We start from the raw sequence: 26697 nt of genomic DNA, 5'->3' as shown, positions 1-26697 counted from the left end.
ATGTCTCCTTCCGACTGAAACTGCCTGACACTTGGAGGATTCACAATGCATTTCATGTAAGTCTCTTGAAACCTTTTAAAGGTGATGTGCCTAACGATGGGGAGCCTGATGAGCAACCCTAAGTGGAAGAAAACGAGGAGATCCTTGTTCCTGAACAGATTTTGGCACATAAGGACACAAAGAATAAGGGTAAAGTAAGAAGGCGGTTCTTGGTTAAATTCAAGAACTATCGTGCATTGGATGCGAAGTGCATGCAAGAGGAGGACCTAGCAGATACTCCTTAGAATGTGAACCTTTACCTTGAAGCTTTTGGTTTAGCATAGTCTATTCCAAATGGAACCCAGAATTTAGCTTGGCCGCAGATCTGGTGCAGTGGGATGCACAAGAGGGGAGTTGCTCCACTTCTTTGTCAACAAATGCCTTGATTTTTAGAATACTAGAGTCATTGATGTCTCTTTGAGCTTCAGGGATACTGAGAGCTGACAGTATTCTGCTGTATGACTTTATGAAAAGGAATTCCGGGATATGAAATTGATTCGTTCTTGACTTGTTTTTAAGTGCAGGAACTGATAGACGAAATGACTGTAGCATTTTGGTCTAATTGATCTCGAGACAAGGTTGCAATAGGGTTAGTCAATCGGACATCTATGAGGTCCCGACTGGATCTAGATGCGATTGCTAACTACATTGCCGATAAATCATGGTCTAAGATCCGAATGAATGTCGAATGTCATGTGATGTCCTATGATGTCGTGTGATGTGACTGTCGATTGGTACATGTGCTAGATGTGTGTTCCTAGTGCGTAGGTACTAACAATCAATGTCTGCTAAGACAGTTTTTGGCCTTTCTCTGTTTTGCAGGCGTAATCGAGGGCGATTACAATGCTTTCAAGAGGCGAGTATGTCACAAAGTGATGACGTGGCTGCCCACTATACACACACACCCTCTGCAGGAAAAACCCTAACCCTAACTGCAGAAATCAAAAATTTGCTGACGTGGCGAGCTGACACGTGGCAGCTGTACGGACCCCCGCGAATTGTGGGAGATTTCCGGCAAAAGGACAGAACAGCGGCAGATTTTTGGCATTGCTTTTATGCTTTATTTTCTACGCTGGTGGATGTGCTTTTTCTATGCAATAGAGAGAGAAAAAGAGAGGGGAACTCTTTTGCTTTATCCAAGAGCTTGAGAGAGAAAGTGGAACTGCTTTATTTTACTAGCTTTCTATTTTCAGCTTTTAGCTTTTGGGGCTCTGCTTTTGGCAACCGTTGTACTTTAAATAGGCACGCTGGCCTCTCACAACTCAGAGCATCTGGACGCAGAGTCTCAATGTGAGCGCCTCCCCGCACTCTTGTACTTTGAACTCAAATTAATACAAAAAGAAATACCGAAAGGGGCGCCAGTCTTTGGGGCCAATAGCTCTAGGCACAGAACTCCGCCGGGCCCGTGTTGAATCAATTGTGAACTGTGAACTGTATTTTGAAGTGGTTATTTGTGCTATCGCGGTAGATTCTTGACTTGGAGTGTCCAAGACTATTACACATCCTCTGCACCTTCGTCCAGAAGCATATCAGAGAATGAGCCCTAGCCTCATAATTAAAGGCCCTAGGCCCAAAAGCAGTTTACATAAAAAGTCCTAAACTCAAAAGCATCTTGTCCAAAAGCTGCCAGCGCAAATTACGAAAATCCATGCAATGCCACGTCAGCACCTGTCAGCACAAATCAGGAAATCCCGTACAAGTTATCAACGTGAAACGTGGAAATCCATATACGTTGCCACGTCGGCAGTAGGCGCAAAATGCGGGCTGTCCGTAAAGCTGCCACGTCATCAGTTTTTGTTGCTTTTGCTTCTTAGGGTTTAGACCCCTCGGCCTAAACCCTGGCTCCGTTCTTCAGTGACTTGACACATCAACAATTTGTGACATCCCCCTTTCTTGAAAGAAAGTAATCATCCGCGATTACAGCATATCTCCAAAACAACTCAAGTTAGCTCAAAAATTTTCGAGGGTCATTACGAGGGACAATTGGAGAAACAATCAGTTTGCTCTTTTTGTTAAGGAGTTGGCTTCTCCTTTCGGCTCTTTTGATCAAGGAATTGGCTTCTCCTTTCGTCCAGATTGGGACTCTTGATATTCCAGCGTAATAAAATTAGCCATCACACCCAGACCGCACTGATCTTCCATGGGTGTCTTGATGCACTAAAATTACATACCCAGGCAATCTCCTCCAATTAGGAATATTCAGTGGTTGGCACATCACAATGCAACACAAATGCTCACATATGCATGTTACAAGATATAGAAACATAAAGTCGCCAATGAACACTCCCCTTGCAAATAACCATCAAGGTCCGGGCCATGAGCTCATCAACAACTCTCTCATCACTCCTCCCGCAAATAACCTAAAGAGGTCCGGGACATGAGATAATAGATATAGAGGCCTTTTACAACCAAACGCCCCCCAGACCGCAGCCTGTGTCCTTTATAAGTGTTGAGAGTAACCACTACTGAGACTTCTTAATACTCCCCCCGCAAATAACCATCCATGTCCGGGCCATGAGACACCTACTGAGAAATGTTGAGAAATTTCAAGCTATAATCTTTTAGGGTTTCCATCACAAGCATTTCAGGATACCCCACTCAACCAGAAGTTGCACTCCGAAGGAAGATGTCAGAAATCATATATCTTTGGGCAAGAATTTTCTTGAAAGCTTGCCAAGTCCTTGGAGTATGCGGCTTGGTAGCTATAGACTTCCACCACTGCATGGCACTACCTCTGAGAAAAGCAGCAACTCGAAACAAATCTTGGATCCTTCTCTTGCAAGTGATCTTTATGGCTTATGCCCTTAAGACACGAGCGCTAAAGACGAGAGCGCGCCCGACGCGCGATGAAGTAAGGGTGGAGTGAGTCCGGGATCGGTGTCCGGAGATACTTCAAATAAAAATCTAGTAGTCTCTGGTTTGCTCTGTCTCTAGTGAGTCCGGGGTCGGGGCTCGAAGATACTTCAAATAAAATTCCAGTAGTCACTGGTTTGCTCTATCTCTAGTGAGTTCGGGGTCGGGGCCCGAAGATACTGCTCTTTTGTAGGACCGGTATGCTTTCAAAAAAGCACACGCCTGATGCTTTGATACCACTGTCACAAGACGGACACCACGTGCCAATAGAAAAGAATAGACTGAACAAACTTTTAGTATTTCGATAACAATTGAACTAAGAGAGAGAGACGACACGCGATACAGAGTGGCGGAATTCCACCCCAAAGAGTATTGGCCCCAAATCTTGGCGCCCATTTTGGTATTTCTTTATATTGCATCGTCAAAGTACAAGCCGGTACTCCATCCTCTACACCTTCGTCCAGAAGCATACCAGAGAATGAGCCCTAGCCTCATATTTAAAGGCCCTAGGCCCAAACGCAGTTTACATGAAAAGCCTTAAACTCAAAAGCATCTGGTACAAAAGCTACCATCGCATATTACGGAAATCCATACAATGCCACGTCAGCACCTGTCAGTGCAAATAACGGAAATCTGTGCAGGGTGTCAACATGAAATGCAAAAAAAATCCATACAGGCTACCAAGTCAGCAGTAAGCGCAAAATCTGGATTGTCCGTATAGCTGCCACATCATCAGTTTCTGTTGCTTCTACTTCTTAGGGTTTAGGCCCCTCGGCCTATGGCTCTATTCTTCAGTGACCTGACACGTCAGCTGTTTGTGACAATGTGGGACGCTCGTTCTTACACGTGCACACCTACCTCCTCGACCGCTAGCCCCAACACGGAGGTGCTACCGAATGGTGGCTATGGTCAAGTGGTTCGTGTAGCCAAGAGATCCTCTTCGCGTGTTTATTTTAGTTATTCATGATCAACTATCGGCTATGAAAAGTCATTGACGAATACTTTTTTTGTTTTGTTTTAGGAGTCGAGGATGGGTACCCTCTGTCGTCTCCCCCAAACAACACATATGTAAAGGAAAACAATAGAGACTTCAATTGCACCCAAGTTCCTAAGGCACATGCTTTTGTCACTAGTTTCCCCTCAACTACGTGAGGCTTCACTTCCCCAAGAGGCGAGGATTATCTACTCTCTTAGAGCAAAGCCCTTGAGAGACCCATCTCGCTGAGCGTGGCAACAACCAAGTACCTCAGTACCAGGAGCACATGGATACAACCGACACAATAGTTGGGCACGAAGATGGCCTTCTACAGAGAGCATCTTCTCCAACTAACGGAGCATGGTTTTGTGACTAGGCCTGCATACATGGATACACACTTATCTCATGGGATACGATGCGCTTCTGGGCAGATACGCACATCCTCACATCAGCTCTAGATTGAGACTGGCCGATTTCGAGGAGTACCATTAGGGGCCAGGATATGTCACCTATGTAGCTTAGAGCTAGAGACAGAGTTGCACTACACATGTCATTGCCCGGCGTACTATGAGATACGAGGCCACTTCCACTGTCTGCTCAGAGAGGAGTTTGGACCACTTTCTAGAGTCATGAGATACGAGGATCAGCGATGTCTCGGATTGTTTCTACTAGAGATGCGCAGACTTAGGGAGAGCTTGCTAAGGACATCAGGGGAGAGACAATCTCAGAGACAGATCACAATTTCTTTACACCAGCCAGGGGAGAGGCAAAGGAGCGGTCATCACAGCAGATCTTAGAGCCCACCCACACTAGAGGTACGTTGATTGATAGAGCCATTCAGCTAGGCAGATCCAGACGCCCAAGACCTCGAGGGGTCTCCCACCATCGACGAAGGCTGCAACAAAAGATCCAGATCACTCGACATGCAAGACGCCCAATCAGAGTACTGACCATGGAGGATATTGATGAGATTCGACAGCGACCAATGAGAGATTTCATTTGAACCCACCACCACCCCTCCCTCTATCTCGTTTCAGTTCCGGATCAGCTTCAGACTAATTTCCTTAGTATTTTAGTGTTTTAGTTTTAGTTCTTTGTACTTTCCATACTCAGACATGGTATCAGTTTCACCAATTGTAACTTTTTGGTCTCATAGGTCATTTTGGCCTTTCGAAGACGTTAATATAACATTTCATTTCATTTCATTTCTCTCTCTCTCAACCTCTCAGCTTTCAAGCAGAGATCTCTCCTACAGATCATAGAAACACAGTTTTGTGAAAAAAAGTCTCACCACTGAAGAAACATAGGATACTGCTGCACACATCTTGGACAGAAGCAGTCCTCTCCAACATCTGCAGCAACTCTTCAGCTTTCCAGCAAAGTTGTTTTCCTCTCGCATCTTCACTTCCATGGAAAATCCTCCTAACACAGTCCAACTCTTTTGCCAGTGGTTCAGCTTCCCAGGTCTTGGCAAAGTTCTCAAAGACTCCCTTCACAAAACCATAAAGCTCCATGTAATGGCCACAAGAGAGGCACTGGTACTGCATTTCCGTGAATTCAATGCCATTGTGAGATAAAAGAGTTGATTTTATGTGTGACATTCGTATGCCACAATCTGTGTGACACCAATGCATGCAAACGTCACATCCAACCCAGCGACATGTGTTGCTATCAGAATCAAATTTGGAGCACACCATGCACATGCACTCATGGCAAAAGCCTTTCTTTTCTGAGCAAACTTTGCACTCACAACCATCTACAGGCAATAACTGCTGACAATCAACATTCCGGCACCTTGTCTGCAAAAATATCTCAATTAAAGCCTTATATGTTAGACTTTTGGCTCCCTGTTGCACAAAGCTTTGCATTCCTGTCTTCAAAGAAACAAGAATTTCCAGCTGCGTGGGATGCGCCCGCAAAAGAGTCTCTTCTGAAAGGTCTGTCCTGGTTCTTATGATTTGTTGAAGACCAAGAAACTCCTCTCGCTTTGCGAAGCTCCCTAACAACTCTTTGACTAAGCCTTTGAGACCTTCCAAAAAGCCATCTGGGAGCTCTTGGAGCTTCTGAGCCATAGCTGCAATTGGTTCTGATGCTATTTCAAGCAGACCGATCTTTACATCAGCCACACTTTTGACTTCTTGGAATTTACTCCTCTCTGAGTTTGATTTGAGCAAAAAAGAGGGAGCATCATTGCGAAGTATCTGGTCTTGCATAGTAACATTTCCATGAACCAGAGCACAGTGATTCCTACTGGTAGATTCACTAGTTATGTAGCCTATGGCACCAATGGTATCAGAGAGCAATCCAATACCAGAGCCAAGCAACTTCCCATCCAGAAAAACCTCGTGAGATACAGGAGAAATAGGTTTGTGTTCTCTTCTGGTGTTTGACCGACTGCTCAAACTCTTCTTTACATAACCAAGCCCTTCAACGTCTGAAGTGGCCTCCCTTAATTGAAAGGTTTGTCTGCTTCCACCACAAGACAACTCTTGATCCTCGAGTGAAGTAAAATTGAGGGAGCAGCTAGGATTATGGACAAAAGATGAGAGCGATAAAGAAGTAGTAAATCCATTGGACAGAGAGTCTGTCCGCAAATGTGATAAATTCTGTGCACGTCTCAAAACCTGTGTTCTGGAAACCTCATTATCTAATGCCTTCGGCAGAGATTTCAATGAACCTGAAGGACATTGTGGAAGAGCCAATGATAACTGCAGAGATTCAACTTTCAGCCTTTTCTGCTTGTGTCCATGGCCAGACAACTCATCCAACTCATGAACCTGGAGAGTGGAGTCCCTATTGTCTCCACCTTCTGTCTGCATGTGTGATTCTCGTATGTGCTTCTCACCAATAGTAGGAGGAATGTTTAAGGGCCCATATGATTCACCCCCTTCATCTGTTATTTGTCTCTGTGCTGCTGGTTCCATAGAAAGAGGACCACCCATTTTCGAAAAATAATTGCCTTCCCCATGTGAACTTGTGTCTGTTACTTGTGCATTCAATATCATATTAGAATGACTGTATTTCAGTGAATTAAAGGCCGTGGCAGGTATATCCGTGTTGTCATTTCTGCAATTGTCAGAAACTTTTTCACAAAACCTGGCAATACCATTCCTTTGCTCCTCCACGCTTATAACATCAGAATCAATAACAAAATCTGATGTTGGGACACTTTGACTTTTCACTGCCTCAAGAGCATCTCTGCTGCCTTCTGCAGCAATGCAATGCCTGCTTGGTTCAGAATGCAACAGAGAACAACCAGATGCTTCGTTGCAGCCATTCTGCTTCTCCACACAATCACTATCTTGTCTTCTCTTCTCCTCATGCCTTTCAAAATTTTCTGCGGGTAATGTAATATTCTGCCTGCTCGACTCTGAGAGCAATTGCCGGCCACCAAATGGTTCCTCGCAGCCCTTATTATTTACCAAGTCATTACAATCCTGACTCATCTTCCCTACATGAATTTCAAAACCTTCCCCCTCTTTCACCTCATTTCCCCCTCCAGAAAAATTCTTTTCAGTAACTTCATGCTCTGGTTCTAACTCCCCCTCCTCCCTTTCATCTGCTTCTTCTAATGACGCTCCTTTCTGTATACCACTCAAAGCTGCCGAGGTGAAGGCATCACCAGAGTCGCTCGACAATGGTTTACTGGCTACTATATCAACCACACTCTTCTTTGTTTCTGCGACAAGTTGTTTTTCTGAATTCACCTCAGCTTCTTGCTTTGTCAGGAGGACTTCTTCCAGCTCAGCACAAAACCCATCAAGAGAAGCACCTTTGCTGGAGTGACTCTTGCAAGAATCATCTCTCCTTCTCTCAGACCTTGCTCTCCTGGTAACGTGAAGAAAAAGAAGTGGAGTCTCTGCAACCAAACTTTCAGAAGGCATCAGTTCTGAATGTGAATTTTGAGCTCTGCTTGAAGCTCTGGCTGATGATGAGCTCTTTGAAGAACTTTCATCTGGGCTTCCATTGTTACTCTTCGATGGAGAACAAGCAAGATGGTTCTCCTCCTTAACTCTAACCCTACATAAGTTTGATTCTTTGCTGCCCTCAGAACCTGGCATATGCTTCGCTTTGAGCTTAAGAATTCGCTTGAAACTATCTCTCTCTGAGGATATCCTCAACTGTTCAAGCGATCTATCCCCACGGGATAAAACTCTGCCTTTGGAAAGAGATCGATCTGCATAGTCCGTGCCATGTCCAAGAGCTTTGGACGTGTCAGCTGTCATATCATTAACGTTAAGCCGTGCCCTTTTCAGATTTCCGCCAGAGTTAAATCCCTCTTTAATGCTCCTCGAAAAACCCTCTTGCTTCTCATCTGCGTTCTGCTTGAGATGATCTAGCTTCTTCGGGGCATAAGAAGATCCCTGCGAATTCTCTCCCCTATCCATAAACCCTTTCTCACGATTTCCAGTATCAGATCTTTTTTCTGTGCTTGTAGAGGTAAAAGTACCAAGTTTCGTGCCACTCCTGGCTTCTGAGTCTTTCCTTGCGAAGCTACGAGCTTTGTCCAGTCTTGACAAGTTAGAAACGCTGCGATCAACACGGCCATGGCCATGGAGTTCACTCTTCACATGCTTCAATGGCTGATGCAGGTGTCTGTCGAGAGAGGACGAACGCTTGATTTCATCCTGGCCAGAGCTCCAGGAAGGGTGGTCGCGCTTGCGTTTGAGGGAAGAGGAGGAGTCCATTGTCGAAGGAAGCAATCATGGACGAAGGAAAGCCATAGATCGAGAGCAGGGAAGGAGAGAGTAAAGAGAGAACCATGCAGGCGGCGATGGCGGTAGTGAGGGAGAGAGGAGAAGAGAGAGAGAGAGAGAGAGAGAGAGAGATGCCTAATTGGCTAACATGCTATGGCGATGAAAGGTAGTAGATGGGGAGGCTGAGGCCATAAACATTTGCCGTCTCTGTTTTAGAGGACAAGTTCTAATTTTAGTCAACGCATACGTAATTTCATATCACACATCAAAATTAACGTCAACGCGAATGGAGAAAAACATTTAATTATACTCAGCCATAAATAGAAACTACATTTTTTCTTCTCACTTGTTCCCACCCAGCTTTGGGAAGTTGCAGCCAAGTGCCACAACGAGGTATTTCAGGGGAAGTGGTGGGACGACAAGACCCCAAATTCAATGCACCATCGCACTTCTCTCCAAGATTTGGAATACAGCTCTAGAAGTGATCATTGGCCCAAATCGTCTGATGAATGCTAGTCGTTCATCCCTCCTAACCTCCATCAAAATAATCTCGTGGCATACATCCTAAACTCTTGTGTTTCTAATCATTTTCTTCTATGTTTAGGGAAAACCGACCTTTGGTGTATTTTTTCACCCCTTAAAATATGTTGGATTTAAGCTTATCATGTAGAACTCAGGCAAAACTTTATAAATGTTAGCGTAACAAGTATGAGAAACGTTACATCATTTAAGATGGTCTGCCAATTAGATAGAACTAGTATGTGACCCGCGTGTTGGCGCGGCTAGAAAACTCATGTCTTCTATTCTTACAACTACAAAGGTGGAAAATTATGTAAATTCTATTTTTCTACATGTGTACACTCTTTTGCATTTCAAAAAAATGATTCACAGCATCTCTTTATGGATTCTTTAAAAAAATTATAGATCCAACATACTACAAATATTCCTTTAATAGCAAGCTTGGTAGTTTCTCACATGTTACTTAGGATTTTCTAGACCTTATTCAATGGATTTATGAGTGCTTTATAGCTATTGAAAAGAGAAGAGAGAGAGAGAGAAAGAGAGAGATTAATATTTACATTCTCCTCCTCCTCCTCCTTCTCTCTGTTTAATTGGTGGATAGTTCTCTAAGTTGTTTGTAGTTGTTTAATTTTATCATTCTCTCTCTCTCTCTCTCTCTCTCTCTCTCTCTCTCTCTCTCCCCAAAAAAAACTTTAAATACTAAATACCTTCATATTTTGTAGGTTTTCTTACCTTATAATTTATAACTTAGAGGTAATGTTCAAAATTTGTTAGGTGACATTACATTTTGTTCTCTAGCTTTGCTCCTAAGTCATGAAGTCTCCAACGTTTATGGTGTCTGTTGTACACACACACACACACACACGGAGTCTAATTGTCTGAGAAAAAAGAGGGCTACATAGGGCCTTGTAGCTCCATGATTAAGGAGAAATTAACCTTAAATAGCTTCTCCAAGGAGCTGTTGCACATCTTTGGCCAACATGGAAGACGATCATGCCTATGTGTACCACATCTGAGAGATGCAATTGGCCATGGACGTGCAGAAGATATGTAGTGCCATCAATCATCACCCAATGAGCCATCTTGTGAGGAGTACCATTGCCACTTGGTTGCACTCGCATCGAGCTCATATGCTTAAAATGAATGATTCCAAGCCTTTAGAAGAGGTGAAAAGAAGCATAGCTCATGTTTGCTCATTGGATGACTTATACATCAGACTTGACATTCTCGAGTCCACGGGATTGGCTCCTAGCTTGATGTAGAAAGAGATGAAGAATGGTTTACAGACATCGAAGCACGTTGTTGGGCCGCTAGCCTTCAAAGGATTATCTCCATACCCATGCAACATTCAAGCAAACCAATAGTTCAAGAAACCATTAATGTGTTAGCCATCATGCAAGGTCTAGATGAGGGAGAATTTGCCTCTTTACCATCATCATTAGATGTTGGATCAATGGCACCTTCAACAAATAATGTGTAAGGCACTTCGACACCTTCCCCTCCCTACTAAAAGTCTCAAAGCTTTCATTTGTAACATTGATTTTGTGTATTCCAATGCTGGAAAAAGGGCTAGGTTTAGTGCAATCACACCTAGAAATGTAGTTGAGTGTACGCTTACTGCAATCATAAGTAGATTTTATAAGTTTTTTGAAAAAAATATTGTGTATTTGAGTGCTAAAAAAAAAACCTAGGTTTAGTGTAATCTCACCTGCAAAAGAAAACCTAGAAATATAGTAAATTTTCCTTTAAAATTTCTCATATGTAGGTTTTCCAAGTTTTTGGGAGAAAATATTGTGTCTCTGAATGTTTTAAAAAAACTATTTTTATTGTAATCTAACCTACAAATTTTGAGATTTACCTCTAAATTTTAGATTTGAAGGTAAGAACTCCTACAAAGTTTATACAAATTTAGTGTAAAAACCATTAAACACAATAAATTTGCCTTTAAAATTTTCTCATAGGTAGGTTTTTCAAATTTAGCATTGTGTGCCTGAGTGCTCGAAGAAAATCTAAGTTTAATGTAAATATGGTCAATTTACTCCTTGAAAGTGACCCTAAAGAGTAAGAACCCCTAAGAATGGGGGTGCCAAGGGCCACATAAGTGCCTTCCAAGAGGTTACATATAAATATGGTGTACATGTTCACCAAAACATTTTGAAACGGGATGGTCTTTTAAAGAGCCCCTCAATAGCCATTTTAGTTTGCTTATGCCAAGTACTTGCATGATGCCACATGCCTTTGAGATATAAGGACACAAAATTGTATCTCGACACGAGTCCTCACCTTGCCTCATTTGAAAACTGCTCACAGCTTCCTTACCCTCACCCTTCTCCTTCTAGGCATATGCAGCATCCTAAACTACAAACATTAATATCATCAAGAGCTTGTTGTGCGTTTTTTAGTACATGATCACACTTAGTGTACATGTTGAGTAAAGCATTTTCAACCACAATCTTTTTTTTGGGCTTCTCCAAGAGCCCATGATAGGAATCTCATCATGAATTCTTTCATTCATGTCAACTTCTTGAATGTCGGTATTGAATAATACTAACATACCTTCAAGGTGCAAGCCAATGTTGACATCCTTTAGGCCATTTAATAAGCAAAAACAATGCTAGTTGTGTTGGCACGCAAAGCGGGTGACTTGGATGTAAGTTTTTAGGAAAGGAAACTATGAATGATGCCTTCTCAAGTTCCTTAGAGAAAACCTGAAGATTGACACCAACAAAACACACTCTAGAGGGATCCACAAGGTAGAGAGCTTAAGGAGTTGCAAGTTTTACTGACTTCGGGACCAATTAGTAGGGATGAATTACAAATCAGAGGCATTCAATCATCATCATACATGCAATTTGAGAAAATCAAACTTGAAAACCTTCAAATATAGTAAATTTTCTTCTGAAATTTCTCATGCAGAATAATTTTTTGTAGGATTGTCCCTTGATGGAAACCTCTAAATTTAGTAAAAATCCTCAAATTTTAGATGCAAATCTCCAAGCTTTTTAGGAAAATTTTAGAAAGATCATGTAAAAACCTTCAAATATAGTAGATTTCCCTCTAAAATTTCTCATATGGAGGTTTTTTCAAGTATTTGGAAAAAAACACTATATATCCAAGTGCTCGAAAAAAAACCTAGGTTAAATGTAATCCCACCTACAAATTTGGAGGTTTATATCTAAATTCTAGATTTGAAGGTGAGAAAACCTACAAAGTTCATAGAAATTAGCAGTATGAAATACAGATCAAAGGGGAGACATACAATCATCATTAAACACACAAACTAAGAAATTCAAATATAAAACCCTTCAATTATAGTAAATTCATCTCAAAAAGTTTATCATATGTAGGATTTTCAATTTTCAATTTTTTGTGGGATTCTCCAAGAGCCCTTGATGGCAACCTCCAAATTTCGTAAAAACCTTCAAATTTTAAAGGAAAATCTCCAAATTTCAGAGGAAAATTTAGGAAAATCACATAAAGACCTTCAAACTAGATGAGCAGCATCATGACTATGTAGCAGACAAGTCAATAGCTTCAAAAGTGACTAATAACTCCATATGTCAAGTACTTTTCTCATATGTAGGTTTTCCAAGTTTTTGAAAAAGAGCACTATATATCCGAGTAGTACTGGTGCTAGGAAAAAGGCTAGGTTTAGTGTAATCCCACCTACAAATTTTAAATTCTAGATTTGAAGGTGAGAAAACCCATGAAGTTTATAGAAAAGCACTATGTATCCAAGTGCTTGAAAAACCCTAGGTTTGGTGTAATCCCACCTACAAATTTTGAGACTTCCTCTAAATTCTAATTTGATGGTGAGAATGCCTATGAAGTTAATAGGGAAAAAACTAAGTCTAGTGTAATCCCACCCACAAATTTAGAAATTTACCTTTAAATTCTAATTTGAAGTTGAGAACACCTACAAAGTTCAAAGAAATTTAGCGCAAAAACCTTTAAACAAAGTCAACATTTTACTCCACCTTCCATCGTTGTTAACTTGCAATTGCTCACCACTCCTCCTAGATTTTCTCCCTATCCTAAATTTCTCAACTTGGCTTACTCGCCTTTGTTCGTGATTGGCTATGGGACCAATTACTCTCTCTCTCTCTCTCTCTCTCACACACATACACACACACACACACGCGTGCACACACACACACATACATCGGCTACGGACAGTTGTGATCTCACGCTCTCTCTCTCTCTCTCTCTCTCTCTCTCTCCCCCTACACACACACACACACAGACACAGGCTACGGACAACTGTGATCTCTCTCTCTCTCTCTCTCTCTCTCTCTCACACACACACACACACACACACACACACGCACGCGTGCGCGCGTGTGCACGCACACACACAGCCTTGGGTACGCACACAGGCTTCCTCAGCTAGATTGGACTCTCTCACAATCGCATTGTAGGCTGAGATTCAAGTCTCATACACATACATAGCCAACAACCAATCGCGTTGCTTCTCTCTCTCTCTCTCTCTCTCTCTCTCTCTCTCTCTCTCTCTCTCTTTCCCACACTAACACTAACACATGAACACACTACACACACACACACAACATGGACATGAACACACATATAAGTAGCCGTTGCAGGCCGAGATTGGTTTGGGACCTTTAAACATCAAGGTCATCGAGCTACAGTTATTTCATAGAGTTCCAAACCTAAACGGTTGTGCAAGTTATAATAGATGACACGTGGGAGGCCTCTCCTTGCTTGAAAAATTTAAGCTCCAATATATATGTATAAATTTACTTTAAAATGATTTCAATCAAGAAAAAAGTTTTGGCACTTTCTTTGAGACCTCTCTCTCTCTCTCTCTCTCTCTCTCTCTCTCTCTCACACACACACACACACACACACACACACACACACATGCCTTTCCATTTTGGAGCTATCCGAGACCACTATTCAATGTTCGATTAAAATTAGGGTTTAATGTGTTAATTGCAAAATCTTAGCGATTTTAATAACTTTGATAAATCGGTAAAATTTTGATAGCGTACATACGAACAATTTCTTAAGTTCTAAACTTTTATGGCAAGTTGAGCCACCCTTCAATTGGCTTTCAAAAGAAAAAGGAAAGTTTTAAAAAGTAAGAGTCATTTTGTTTTATTGCTTGAAAGGTTGAAAATGTTCACAATTCCAACATTCCAAACTACTAAGTTCTCTCTCTCTCTCTCTCTCTCTCTCTCTCTCTCTCTCTCTCTCTCTCTCTTCCTTCGCTGACACATGGCATCTAATCTCTCTCTCTCTCTCTCTCTCTCTCTCTCTCTCTCCCTCCATGTGCAATCCCTTTTCCCAAAACAAGGAAAAATAGACCTTTGCCTTTTACTTTTCCCTATGGCCTAAGGGATCCAACACGATTCCCCTTAACACAATTGAATTCAAAAATTGTTGTCACCTACTAGGTTTTATGTTAAGTGAAGCAGTGAGTGACACATGGAAGGTCTCTCCTTCCTCGAAAAATTTAAGTTGTTTCATATATAGTATAGATTCAAACTATCTGAGTGTCCATCAATGAAAACTAGTATGACCCTCGCGTTGCTACCAAAAAACATGGCTTCTATTCTTAAAATTATATCTTCCCTTCCAAGTATAAAATAATCAATGCTTTCTTTCTACACATATATATCCTCCGTTGCATTCTTGAAAGTGATAGTCAAAGAGGTCATCCTCTCCCCCGAGGCTTCCACTAGGAAATATGTAAGATATCACGTGCAAACAAGATAAGGGATTTATAATTAAGTACATTTACACAAAAATGCACTTACATAAAGAGTTTTTTTTAATAGAAAAAGTGAGAATTTTCATACATAAAGGCCTTTTTTTTAAACACAAAAATGCATACATAAGAGTTACATATAATACTTGAAAATATATTGATAAGGGATTATTTAAATACCTCTTATACGTGCTATATGCAATTTTTACATAGTGGACTCCCCAGGCCTCTCTCTTGGACTACATTGGGATCACAACGCTACAAATCTTGGTGGTACAAACCATCTATGTTAGCATATTGTGAAATAATGAGGGTTAAGAGATGAATTAGCTTTCTTCTAATATTGGAAGGTAATTGGTTCCTCCATCACGATGCTCTTTAAATGGCTCGCATGCGTGTATTTCTATCTATGTTTTGTGTCACGTACGACACAAGATATGGCAATAGCATACATCGTCATCCAATTATAACAAGGCATATGCAAGTTATTCTTTATAGGTGTATTCAAGCATCATTGGCACCTCAAAACTTGGTAGCAATGAAAGATGTAAAATTTTGTTTAGTTATTTATCTTTGCAAGTGTTTCGGGCATTATACTAAATTGCAGAAATGCCACAAAATTGAAGTTCTAACTCATAAGCATGCAATGATCTCTCTCTCTCTCTCTCTGCCCCCCCCCCCCCCCCCCCCCCAAAACCGATCTTTGAGGTCTATTGTGATTGTTCCTATGACAATAATATTCCCCCTCCTCTAGCTCTCCATGTGTATGTATGTACGTGCAAGCTCTCTAGTTTTCAAGAATCAAGAATGGCCAGCTATATTTTGAGGTCTTGTTTTAGTATTCCTACTTATTCTTCTCCTTCTCCCTCACTCTCCCCCTCCCTATATTTTGAGGTCTTGGTTATTGTTCCTACTTATTCTTCTCCTTCTCCCTCCCTCTCTCTCTCTCTCTCTCTCTCTCTCTCCCTCTCCCTCTCCCTATATTTTGAGGTCTTGTGTTATTGTTCCTACTTATTCTCCTCTCTCTCTCTCTCTCTCTCTCTCTCTCTCTCTCTCTCTCTCTCTCACACACACACACACACACACACACACAAAACCCATCTCTCAATACAAATGAAACAAAACACTACACTTGCAAATAAAATGACCACTTATAATTAATTGCATACTTCTTCAATAATAAACAATAATTAGCTAGCTCCTCCTCTTCTTATCCACACTAGGATGTTCTCAACTTTTAACTCAAGCTACCCATGGAGTCCCCCGTATCTTGTGACCTCTTCCTATGTTCTAATAAACAATAATAAACAATAATTAGCTAGCTCCTCCTCTTCTTATCCACACTAGGATGTTCTCAACTTTTAACTCAAGCTACCCATGGAGTCCCCCCTATCTTGTGACCTCTTCCTATGTTCTAATCTATGGCCCCTCCTCTCAAGCAACCCATCAACCGCAAAGCAACTCCTTGCCCATGGCTTACTCATAGCACTCCCTTCCTCACAAGCTTACCATCTCCTTAGCGGCATTCAGCCCTTGAGAAGCTCTCCTCCTATATCTCACCCTTAGAGAGTGGCTCTTTCTCAAAAGACCTAGCTACTTATGTAGCTCCTTTTTTGTAAGCTCTGTGTGTGTGTGTGTGTGTGCGCGCGCGCGTGCATGTGAATGTGTGTGTGTGTGTGATTCCATGGGTCTTGCCTATTCACTCGCATGCATGGAGTGGCTCTTCTTTTTGTATAATTTCCAATTGCTCAAATTCACTTAGCCTCGTACTTATCTTCTTCACCTGCCTCGTCTTCTTCTTCACCTTGGTCTTCATCCTAACCATGTCCTCTCTCTCTCTCTCTCTCTCTCTCTCTCTCTCTCTCTCTCTCTCTCTCTCTCTCAACAAGAGCTAGCTGAGTCTCTCTCTTTGATGCCTTCTGGTAATAGCAAACATGTATGACCTCTAGGGTGCCATTATAGGACACGTGCATGGGTTGCACGAAGTGCATTTTTAAGTGTCTTTAGCACTTCCAAATGGACTAAGGTTAATCCTTGGTGCCCATGTCATTCCTCCTTGTGACGCCCTCGTTCGGAGCGTCGTGGAAAAGGGGCCGCGCCGGCTCACCTGCGATGCAAACGGGACCTGCAGGCAAGCAAATGCACATACGAGAACGCAACTTGAAAACTGAACGCAAGAGGGACACGAGAGTGTGGGACGCGAACGAATGATCAATATCATAAGAAAGTGCCGAATACAAGGGACGCAAGTAATCACATGAAAAACGGGGCTGGCAAGTTGGGAGAAGTGGCACATACTTCCCTTATATACACCCCCGGTTTGAGAGAGCTTGACGCCCACTTCAAGCCGGGGTTTTGAAAGGTGCCGATACAAAAGTTGATGCCGAGGTTTTGGGGCGGGTATGTACAAGGGGGGGAGTGAAGTGTTGCCCAAACAATGTCTAGCTACTTAGGTTTATGCTAGTTACAAGTGGGATGGAGGACTACTCTATATGGTTTTCATTTAGTGGGTTGTCCTCCTCTTCAGTGGGCATGTTGTAGAAGTGCAGCACAAGGGGTCTTCCGAGTTGGAGCATGATTTCTTCAGGGACCCAAGTGCATTCTGTCATGGGGCGATTTCGCCATTTGACATAGAAGAGTTGTCCCCGGCGCCCAAAGCGCGACTTTAGGATGGCCTCCGGCTCATGTGGCGGCCCATCCTTTACATATTCGGGGAGGCTTTTACCATAGGTGTTATCCGACACAAACCTTTTGAGTAGACTTACATGGAAGGCGTTGTGGATGTTGATGTGTGATGGGAGATCCAGCTTGTAGGTGATGTCGTTGTAGGACTTGAGCACTTTGTAAGGCCCATAGTATCGGTGGTTGAACTTCGGGGAGAGGCCTTGAGGGAGGGTGATATTCTGGGAGCTAACGAGGACTAAGTCACCTTCTTGGAAGAGTTCGGCAGGCCTTCGCTTTTGGTTGGCGTATTTGGCAATGCGTACCTTGCTTTGCTCGAGACTCTTCTTTGCCCTTTGCATGCGGGTTTGCCATTGTTGAAGAAACTCTTCACATTCCAGATCCTGGGCATGCACATCGCCGGTTGCCAGTGCAAGAGGTGTGATGACTTCTTTACCTGTGGAGAGCTCGAAGGGGGTGTAGCCAGTGCTGCTGTGGATGGAGTTGTTGTAGTGGAATTCCAGGACGTCCATGTTTTCGGAACAGTCCTTCTGATCGGCCTTGACGTAGCTGCGGATGTAGTCTTCGATGCCTTGGTTGACTCTTTCAGTTTGGCCGTCAGTTTCAGGGTGGTAGGCGGAGGAGAAGCGGAGCTGGGTGCCTAGCAGCTTGAAGAGCTCGCGCCAGAGGTCGCTGAGGAAGCGGGTGTCGCGATCAGAAACTATGGCTAGGGGAAGGCCGTGGTATTTGAAGACTTTGGCGAAGAAGTGTTTGGCGACCTGGTAGGCGGTGACGGGATGCTTTGCAGGTATGAAGTGGGCTTGCTTGGTGAAGTAGTCGACGACCACCATGATGGTAGTGTGGCCGTGGGAGGGGGGGAGGTCGACGATGAAGTCCATACTTACCATGTCCGAAGGCCTGGAGGGTGTTGGCATGGGGTGGAGGGGCCGCGTCGGCTCACCTGCGATGCAAACGGGACCTGCAGGCAAGCAAACGCACATACGAGAACGCAACTTGAAAACTGAACGCAAGAGGGACACGAGAGTGAGGGACGCGAACGAATGATCAATATCATAAGAAAGTGTCGAATACAAGGGACGCAAGTAATCACATGAAAACGGGGCTGGCAAGTTGGGGGAAGTGGCACATAGTTTGCTTGCCTGTAGGTCCCGTTTGCATTGCAGGTGAGCCGGCGCGGCCCCTTTTCTGCGACGCCCCGAACGAGGGTGTCACACTTGGTATCAGAGCGCAAGAGGGACACGAGAGTGAGGGACGCGAACGAATGATCAATATCATAAGAAAGTGCCGAATACAAGGGACGCAAGTAATCACATGAAAACGGGGCTGGCAAGTTGGGGGAAGTGGCACATACTTCCCTTATACTCCTTCTCCTGTAAATTGGCAAAGTTACCCCTACCCCCACCTTTTCAAAGCATTCATGCAAGGGACACTTATGAAACAACATCCAACGACAAAAAAACCTTACATCAGGACACACACTGCCAGCCAACATGAAAAAACTCTCTTACAGATTGGCAATAAAAAGATTTTCCTCTCTCTCTCTCTCTCTCTCACACACACACACACACAAATTGTAATAGCTCTCTCGAGTAAGCGCTTGTAGGTAGCACTACGAACAAGAAGTAGGAAGTTGGGTGTTATTCGCCCATGGAGTGCTTTCAACTTCACAAATGTGGGTGCCTCCGAGAAGTCCTTGCTAACTTGCCTCTGTCGACGAATAACACTTTAGAAATATATAAAGAGTACTATAGACATAACAAATAAATTTAATACATACGTACATAGCGAAAACTCTAGCAAGAAGAAGAAAATGTTAAAAAAGAAAAGAATAAAAACTCTAAAATTCTAAAGATTGATATGCCTATGCACACCGAAAGTACTTTTTTGAAGTGAGCCAGCGTGTGACAAGCGGAAGTGTTGATCCGTCAATTTTCTCAATCTCTTTAATAAAAAAAATATAGATGTGACTCGTGAGAATAGTTTGTCAAAGTAAACATTTGAATACTTTTAAATAAATTAAGTTAGCAAGTTTCTAAGTTTCGAAGTACCTGTGAACAGGGCTAGAAAAATACATTTTTCCTAACCAAAGGAATTAAGGGCCAGGGCTAGACAAAGACAATTTTCCTAACCGTAGGAAATAAGGGCAAACTTGAAATACTCCCGGTTTTTCGAAATTTGAAGCTTTTGCCAGTAATTACACCAAAACTTGTGAAAATTGCCCGGTTTTCTTCAAGGCAAGTTCAAAATCTAACTGGGATTTTAGGATTTCACTCAGTTAAAATACACTGGACCCCGGTTTTTTCCTAACATTGATAAGGGCAAACTTGAAATTCTACCGTTTTTTTGTCAAAATTTGAAGCTTTTGCCGGTGTTTACACTAAAACTTATGTAAAATTGCCGGTTTTCTTCAAGGCAAACTCAAAATCTAACCGGGATTTTATGATTTTAGCCGGTTAAAATACACTATATTCGGTTTTCTTCTGACATTGCCTATGAAGTTTCAAAGGTAACTGTAAAGGGACATCTTTTTTAAAGCATCAGCACTTTTACTTAGATTCTGGCTAACAAAAACGGGGTGCAGCCCTGCTTGATATGAGTTAGTTTAGTATTTGATGATAACTTCTACTTTGCAAAAGAAACTAAACCCAAGTGGGATCAACACCGGAGAAAAATCAATTTCAAAGACATACACAATTCCTTTTAGGGTAGATTAAAAAAGGAAATTTTGCAAAATAATTAGCATTTTTTATAATTTAATTCTATTTTCTTAAATTTTTTAAGCGGGTTTTCTCCTTTTTCTCCTCCCTTCAACCGACCAATTTGGTTTCTCAAATGGCTCAAGGCTAAGCTAAGGCACACTTTTCCCGAAGTAGTGGGATGCCTCTTTCCCCACCTTTGAGGCCTTGTAACTTTTTCTTTTTTTTAATACAATTTTTGTTTATCTTCAAAAAACCCGATAACTATAAAGTCATGATGGCCTTATCTCCAAAACTAAAAAAACAAAACAAATGCTAAGGCCTTTGCCATTGGCCAAAAGCCAAAGACCACTCACACCATCCTTTAGATTTTGACACAAAAATTGAGAATGTTTTCAATGTTTTTTTCTTCTGATTTATTGGAAATTAAGCTCAACTTCTCTAAATAAAGGCAAGATATTGTTTAATTCAGGCACGTTTCAAATGGTGCATCAAACATGAATCAGTGCTAAGCTACTCATATCCCCTCTTATTATCCCAATCATCAAGCCTTCACACAAGTTTGTGTGTATTAATAATGTAGTGATGTCAGGACAAAGGTAGGATGCCAGAGGGTGGGACAAGGTCCTAGACAAAGCCGGATAACATGCTATATTATATATAGAGTTCTTCTAAAGATAGGACCAAGGTGCACCTATACAATCTGCAATCCCCAAAAAAATCCTTCTTTTCATATTCTTTGGGGGCACTTCCAAAGAGGGTTTCTTGCAGCTAAGATATCTCAACCACCTAGAGCTACATGAGCTCCTACAAGGGCTGTCTAATGCTTTTGAATGGTGTTTCCTCAACCGTCACGAGCTCCATGAGCTTCTACAATACGAGAACCTTGAAGATCGCACGACCACACAGAGCTTGAAGATTAAGAGCCTTGAAAGCCTTTAAAATGATTACAAGACTGGTATGGCCCAAGCCAACTGAGCCAAGGGATTAAGTGGTTGTTGATTTTGCATGCTTTCAGGTAGATGATAATTTCAAGACCACTTCAAAATTCAAGCATGGCAAAGTTTCTCCAAGCAAGGCATGAGTAGTTCACTTGACTCCAGCAAGGGTTTCAAGGACGAAACTTGCAATGATTGAGACTTTGTCTCCAATGTTGGAATTAGGGTTGCAAGAAAACACGCACAGCTTGGAGAAGACAAAGGAAGCTCAAGACACATAACAGAGAGTGTTTTACTTAGTGTGCAATGGAAAGATAGATAGCCCTAGAATGATGGGCGTATATACAATACACGGGGGACAAAACCTCCTAAAGAGGGAAAAAAGCCCCGATGGTCCTAAGTGTGGTCACACACATCACTACCACATGTATACGGTAATAAAGCCCCCCTGGAGTGATGCTGTGAACGAGAGCTGGCGCATAGAGTAAAGGGAAGTGCCATGCCCTGAGGACATGATCAGTCCACAAAGGGGAGTAAGCCCAAAGATTTGTGGAAAGCTTCGAACTTCTCACAAGACAATGCCTTTGTGAAAAGATCTGCAAGGTTGTCCTGTGTTGTCACATAAGCCAAGTTGATCTCTCCTACTGAAAGCCTCTCCCTGACATAGTGGTAATGCACCTCAATGTGCTTTGTGCGAGCATGAAAAACTGGGTTCCTCACAACTGCCAATGCACTCTTACTTTCAATGTAGATAGTGTTGGTAGTGTCATGTCCAACACCCAAATAAGCCATAAGACGTCTAAGCCATAAACACTCAACCGTAGCTGTGAAGACTGCCCTGTACTCAGCCTCACAACTGGAAGTGGCCACAGTGGGTTGCTTCTTTCTCAACCATGATATGCATGAGCTACCAAGCATGAAACAAAAACCACTTGTGGACACTTGCAGAAGCATTAGGAATAGGTGCTTTTTCACTCACAGAAGAACCATGAGAAGTGGCTGCATTACTGTTACCACCTTTTCTTTGAGCAGCAATAAAGGCCTGTTCAACTGCACGTTGTCTCGTCCTGTTTTTTCTCGAAAGCGACAACAGCAATGTGCATAATGCATCAAACTTGACAACTCAGGATTTCTTTGGGTCATAAGTCTCCAAGTACTAGCAAAAGTCTGGTAAGAATCTGGCAAGGCATCAAGAACAGTCTATACAAGGGAACTGTCTGGAATGACTTCACCTGCAAAAATAAGTTGCTCATTGATATCCTTGACATCAGCAAGGAAAGTGTTCATATCATCTTCCTCATGCATAATCTTCAATTCCAGCTCTTTACACAGTAATGCAATTTTAGCCTCATTGCAACTTGCATAAAGACCAACCAGAATATCCCAAGCTTGTTTGGCAGATTTCGTTGAACGAATGTGGGGAGTAATAGTGCGCTTCACGGACAACGCAATCAATGCATGAGCGTGCGCATTTTTTACATCCCAGGGAGCTTCCTCAACTGTAGGCAAAACGACCCTAACATTAGCAAGACCTGTAACATCCTCAACATCGCCTACATCCTCAGAACCAGGACGTACATCAATGCCCTGCACAATATTTCAGACGCCCTTTGACACAAGAATATGTTGCATCATATAAGCCCACATAGGGTAATTGTCCCCATCCAATCTTTCCTCAGTAGCAAACATCTTGAACACATCTGTGTTGTTGTCAGCCATGGTAAATGATGCACCAAATGTGAAAACTGCCCTAAAAGAGGAGAAACGAAGTGAAAACAACACGTGCTATATAGCACAAACCGTAGAAGACTGTAAGCGACATGTTATGTAGAAAACTGTAAAGTGTGAGCTTTGTCCTAAGGTGTGAGTCAAGGAGAGGAGAGTGGATTTATCCCACATACTGTGGAGCAAGGTTGTAGAGCTACTTAAAGCTCATTTCTTGAATCAATAAACAACAACTCATTTTGCACTACATGCTTGTCTATGGTGAGCTTGTGCTAAGCTAAGTCAATACTCAAGATTGTGTTTATGAGTCCAAGCTAATCTATCTTGGAACCTAATTCACTTGAGTGATAACCTTGCTTACACACACTCACACACTTGCACCATGTTTCTCTTTCATCCACCATAGCTAGCACGATCCAAATCCTAACATTTGGTATCAGAGCTATGGTGTGCTAGCTAGGATTTTCATTATGCATTAGTGTGTGTATCATTAGCATCTCTACTAGACCAATTAGCATTTCATTGTCATGGCCCATTAACATTTTTCATAACTAGTTGCATTTCACTAATTAGGCCCTAATCTAGTTATGTGTGGGCATGTCCTTGGCACACCCAAGAGGCCACTACCCTCCATGGCTAGATAGGCTTGATTAGGGAGAAGATTAGCATTCAATTTTTGCATTTCTAAGCCATTCTCGTGTCAATTTTCTAGTGATTTTCACCTCCAATTAATCTCTCCACCTTTGCAATTGCCTAACAACCTTAACCTCATCTCGAAGTGCTGAACACAAGCTCTCCGTGGAGCCTTCAAGCTCTGCAAACGGAGCCCGAGAACTCCATTAAAGCTATCCTCAAAATTGCCTAAAAATAGGTGTGTCTGTGTGTGTGAGTTTGTGTGGGAAATTGCCTGCCAACTTCAGCTTAAGAATTTCTTTTTCGGAGCTCTTCCACAACCAAGCGTGTGAGGCTTGTTGGTTAGCCCAAAATAGCCATACTATACTTGGCATTGATGTTCCGTGGTCAAATACCCTCGCCTCAATCAGGGAGACAAGGCGGACGCCATTCAACAATGCAAAACAGCTTTTGAGCGTGGCGGGTCCGCAAGGGGGATTTCCCACGGCGCACGCCTTTTGGCTTTGTCCGCTGCCCGACGCTCCTGCCCGGCCCTGCCCGCGCCTGCCCGGTTGTGCCCGTGCCGCCCGGCCTGCCCTCGCCTTGCCCGAATTACCCGACACTTGCCCGGTTGACCAACTGCCCAAAGGCGCTTTGACTGCCAGCTAACGGACACTGCAAGCCCCCCTTCCCACGGTGCTGCCTCAAGGGCATGAAGCTCGCCTTGAGCACCGGTTCCCACGTTCACTCCGGGCCTCAAAGCTCCAAGGCAAGGCTCTTTAAGCCTTTGCTCCCACGGTGCTGCTCCTGGCCAAGCCTGCATAATCCTCTCTTCACGTGCTAACTCCCAATTCCCACAAAGGGGTGTTCCCACCCTATGCACCGGCTCCAAGGAAAACCTCCAAGAGACTTCAAGCCATCGAGACCCCTTTAAGGGCTTGCTCCCACCAAAGCTGCAGTAAGGTTTTCAAGGCCTTCCAAAAGGCATTCAAAGGCAGATCTCATCGCGCTTCAAAAGGCATTTCCAACCAATTTAAGGGAGGGTGAAACTTCAAAATTTTATCGAGCATCCAAGGGCTGCCAAAGGGGCCGTTCTCACCGACCGCGGCATTACCAAGCTTCAAGAAGTTCTTTCGAGCATCAAAAGTAAAAACAAAGAATCATTTCCCCTATCTGTGAAGAGGGGCTTCACCGACAGTGAAGAGGAGCTTCACATTGAAGGGAAAAATCTGAAGTACAAATTAAAATCTTACAGCCAAGCACAACAAATTTCTTGCAATGTATGTAATTGTATTTGTCTACATGGATGACATTATGTGCTTTTGTAATGGGATAGACATTGGCATTGGAGAGTCTCCAAATCGCTAAAATCTCTCCATGTGTGAAGAATTTGTGACAAATTGTATGAGAAATTCCGCATGCTTGGGCTCTCGGAGTATAACCAAGATGGAAGAGAGCATTAATTTTTGCATAAACCTTTTCATAGGATATTTTCGCATATTGTTGCATGTCATTATGACGCATGGAATAAAGCCTGATTGTACCACAAAAAAGGGGACATAAGTACTCATTCGAGGGGAGGATACGAAGTGAGACCATGAAGCAGTTAAAAGCAACAGTAGAAGCAACGAAAACAAGAGACCTGACAGAGGATCAGCTCACATAGTAGAAGACAAAAAGGACGAAGACGAAGGTAGTGTTTGGGAAGACCCATTTTGAAGATGCGGACTCTCTACTTGTAGGGGAGGACTGTTTTCCTGTGTGGATACCAACTTATCATCCTATGTGGACATCACCATCCTTTGTGGAATTTTCTTGTGTGGACTTTACCATCCTGTGTGGATATCACCATCCATTGTGGACTTTATTTTCCTGTGTGGATATCACCATCCTATGTGGATTTTGTTAGCCTGTGTGGATCGTGCATCTTCAGTATCTTGTCTTAATCCAAACCTCAAGGGGAGGATTGTAAAGTGTGAGCTTTGTCCTAAGGTGTGAGTAAAGGAGAGGAGAGTGGATTTATCCCACATACTGTGGAGCAAAGCTGTAGAGCTACTTAAAGCTCATTTCTTGAATCAATAAACAACAACTCATTTTGCACTACATGCTTGTCTATTGTGAGCTTGTGCTAAGCTAAGTCAATACTCAAGATTGTGTTTATGAGTCCAAGCTAATCTATCTTGGAACCTAATTCACTTGAGTGATAACCTTTCTTACACACACTCACACACTTGCACCATGTTTCTCTTTCATCCACCATATCTAGCACGATCCAAATCCTAACAAAAACGCCACTGACAAAATAGCCTGCACAATACTGTCTGTAGTGGAAACGAAGGCCGAAATGAACACAAAATAGCCTGCACAATACTGCCTAAAATTTTTGTTGACCTACGAACGCTCGCCAAAGCTCACTGAAATTGGAGAAAGTGGATTCACCAGTGGATTCTCAAGTTCATACATACAACTTTGATAATACAATTGGGGCTATGACATAATGGTAATGTCAAAATGTTACAAAAATGGAATCTCATCAATTAAAAATAATTCCCATCAAAATTGGCAAAGCCACTCCAACAAACTCTCCGTTGGCATTTGCCAAGAAGCCCCCTCATAGCTCATGTTGCCCCCAACATGATCTCCAAGGTTGTGTGTACATGGCATGAGCGCAAACTTCACTTCTTGTTGTTAGCGATTCAAGCTCCTTAGTAAGTAAGCTAATAAAAAGAAGACTTGCAATAGAGGAGCTACTTGCACTTTCTTCCTCCTCTTTCTCAATTTTGAAGATCCTTTGTCTTCATCAACAAGAGTCTTTGGACTCTATTTTCATTTTGGAGCTTCTCTCTTGGTTGGTTTCCTTTGCATCTACTTTAGTAGAAATTTCTACCTTCCATCTCGGTATTCTTTGCTCCTCCTTCACTCTTAGTTATACCATGTTGCCTTTGATCTTATTATAGTCTTTTTAACATAGCTAAAGCTTGTGTGTCCTCTTTTGTTTCGCTTTTGTTGGGGTCCATCTTTCTCTTTGCCCTTAACTCTCTTCCCACATTGAACGGTTTTTCCATTGCTCTCCCGATATTTGTCATGGGTGGCCTATCTTTTTATTCATGTTGTGATTCCCCTTCAGATTCTTCACTCCTTTTTGGCCTTCTTGCCTTTGACGGTCTCCCCAATAGATGTAGTGTCTTTATCAAATTCTTGTACTTCTGGCTCTATGTGATGCTTG

General features: G+C 42.6%; 1 protein-coding gene and 1 pseudogene across 1 annotated transcript in view; both read right to left on the bottom strand.

Moving 5' to 3' along the window:
- LOC147425263 (uncharacterized) overlaps window positions 1–8759 on the bottom strand; it is a 28504-nt gene extending 19745 nt beyond the window's left edge. The window contains exon 1 of the mRNA XM_086500806.1: window positions 5160–8759. Within this exon, the coding sequence (XP_086356932.1) occupies window positions 5160–8556 (3397 nt within the window). The 5' untranslated portion in view covers window positions 8557–8759. The remainder of the gene's footprint in view (window positions 1–5159) is intronic.
- An 8542-nt stretch (window positions 8760–17301) lies between these two features.
- On the bottom strand, window positions 17302–22853 carry LOC147425262 (uncharacterized; annotated as a pseudogene).
- Between the last annotated feature and the right edge of the window lie 3844 nt (window positions 22854–26697).

Source organism: Adiantum capillus-veneris, chromosome 25, assembly GCF_014529385.1.
Source record: "Adiantum capillus-veneris isolate H3 chromosome 25, ASM1452938v2, whole genome shotgun sequence".
Taxonomy (NCBI): domain Eukaryota; kingdom Viridiplantae; phylum Streptophyta; class Polypodiopsida; order Polypodiales; family Pteridaceae; genus Adiantum; species Adiantum capillus-veneris.
This window is presented reverse-complemented; position numbering and strand designations above follow the sequence as displayed.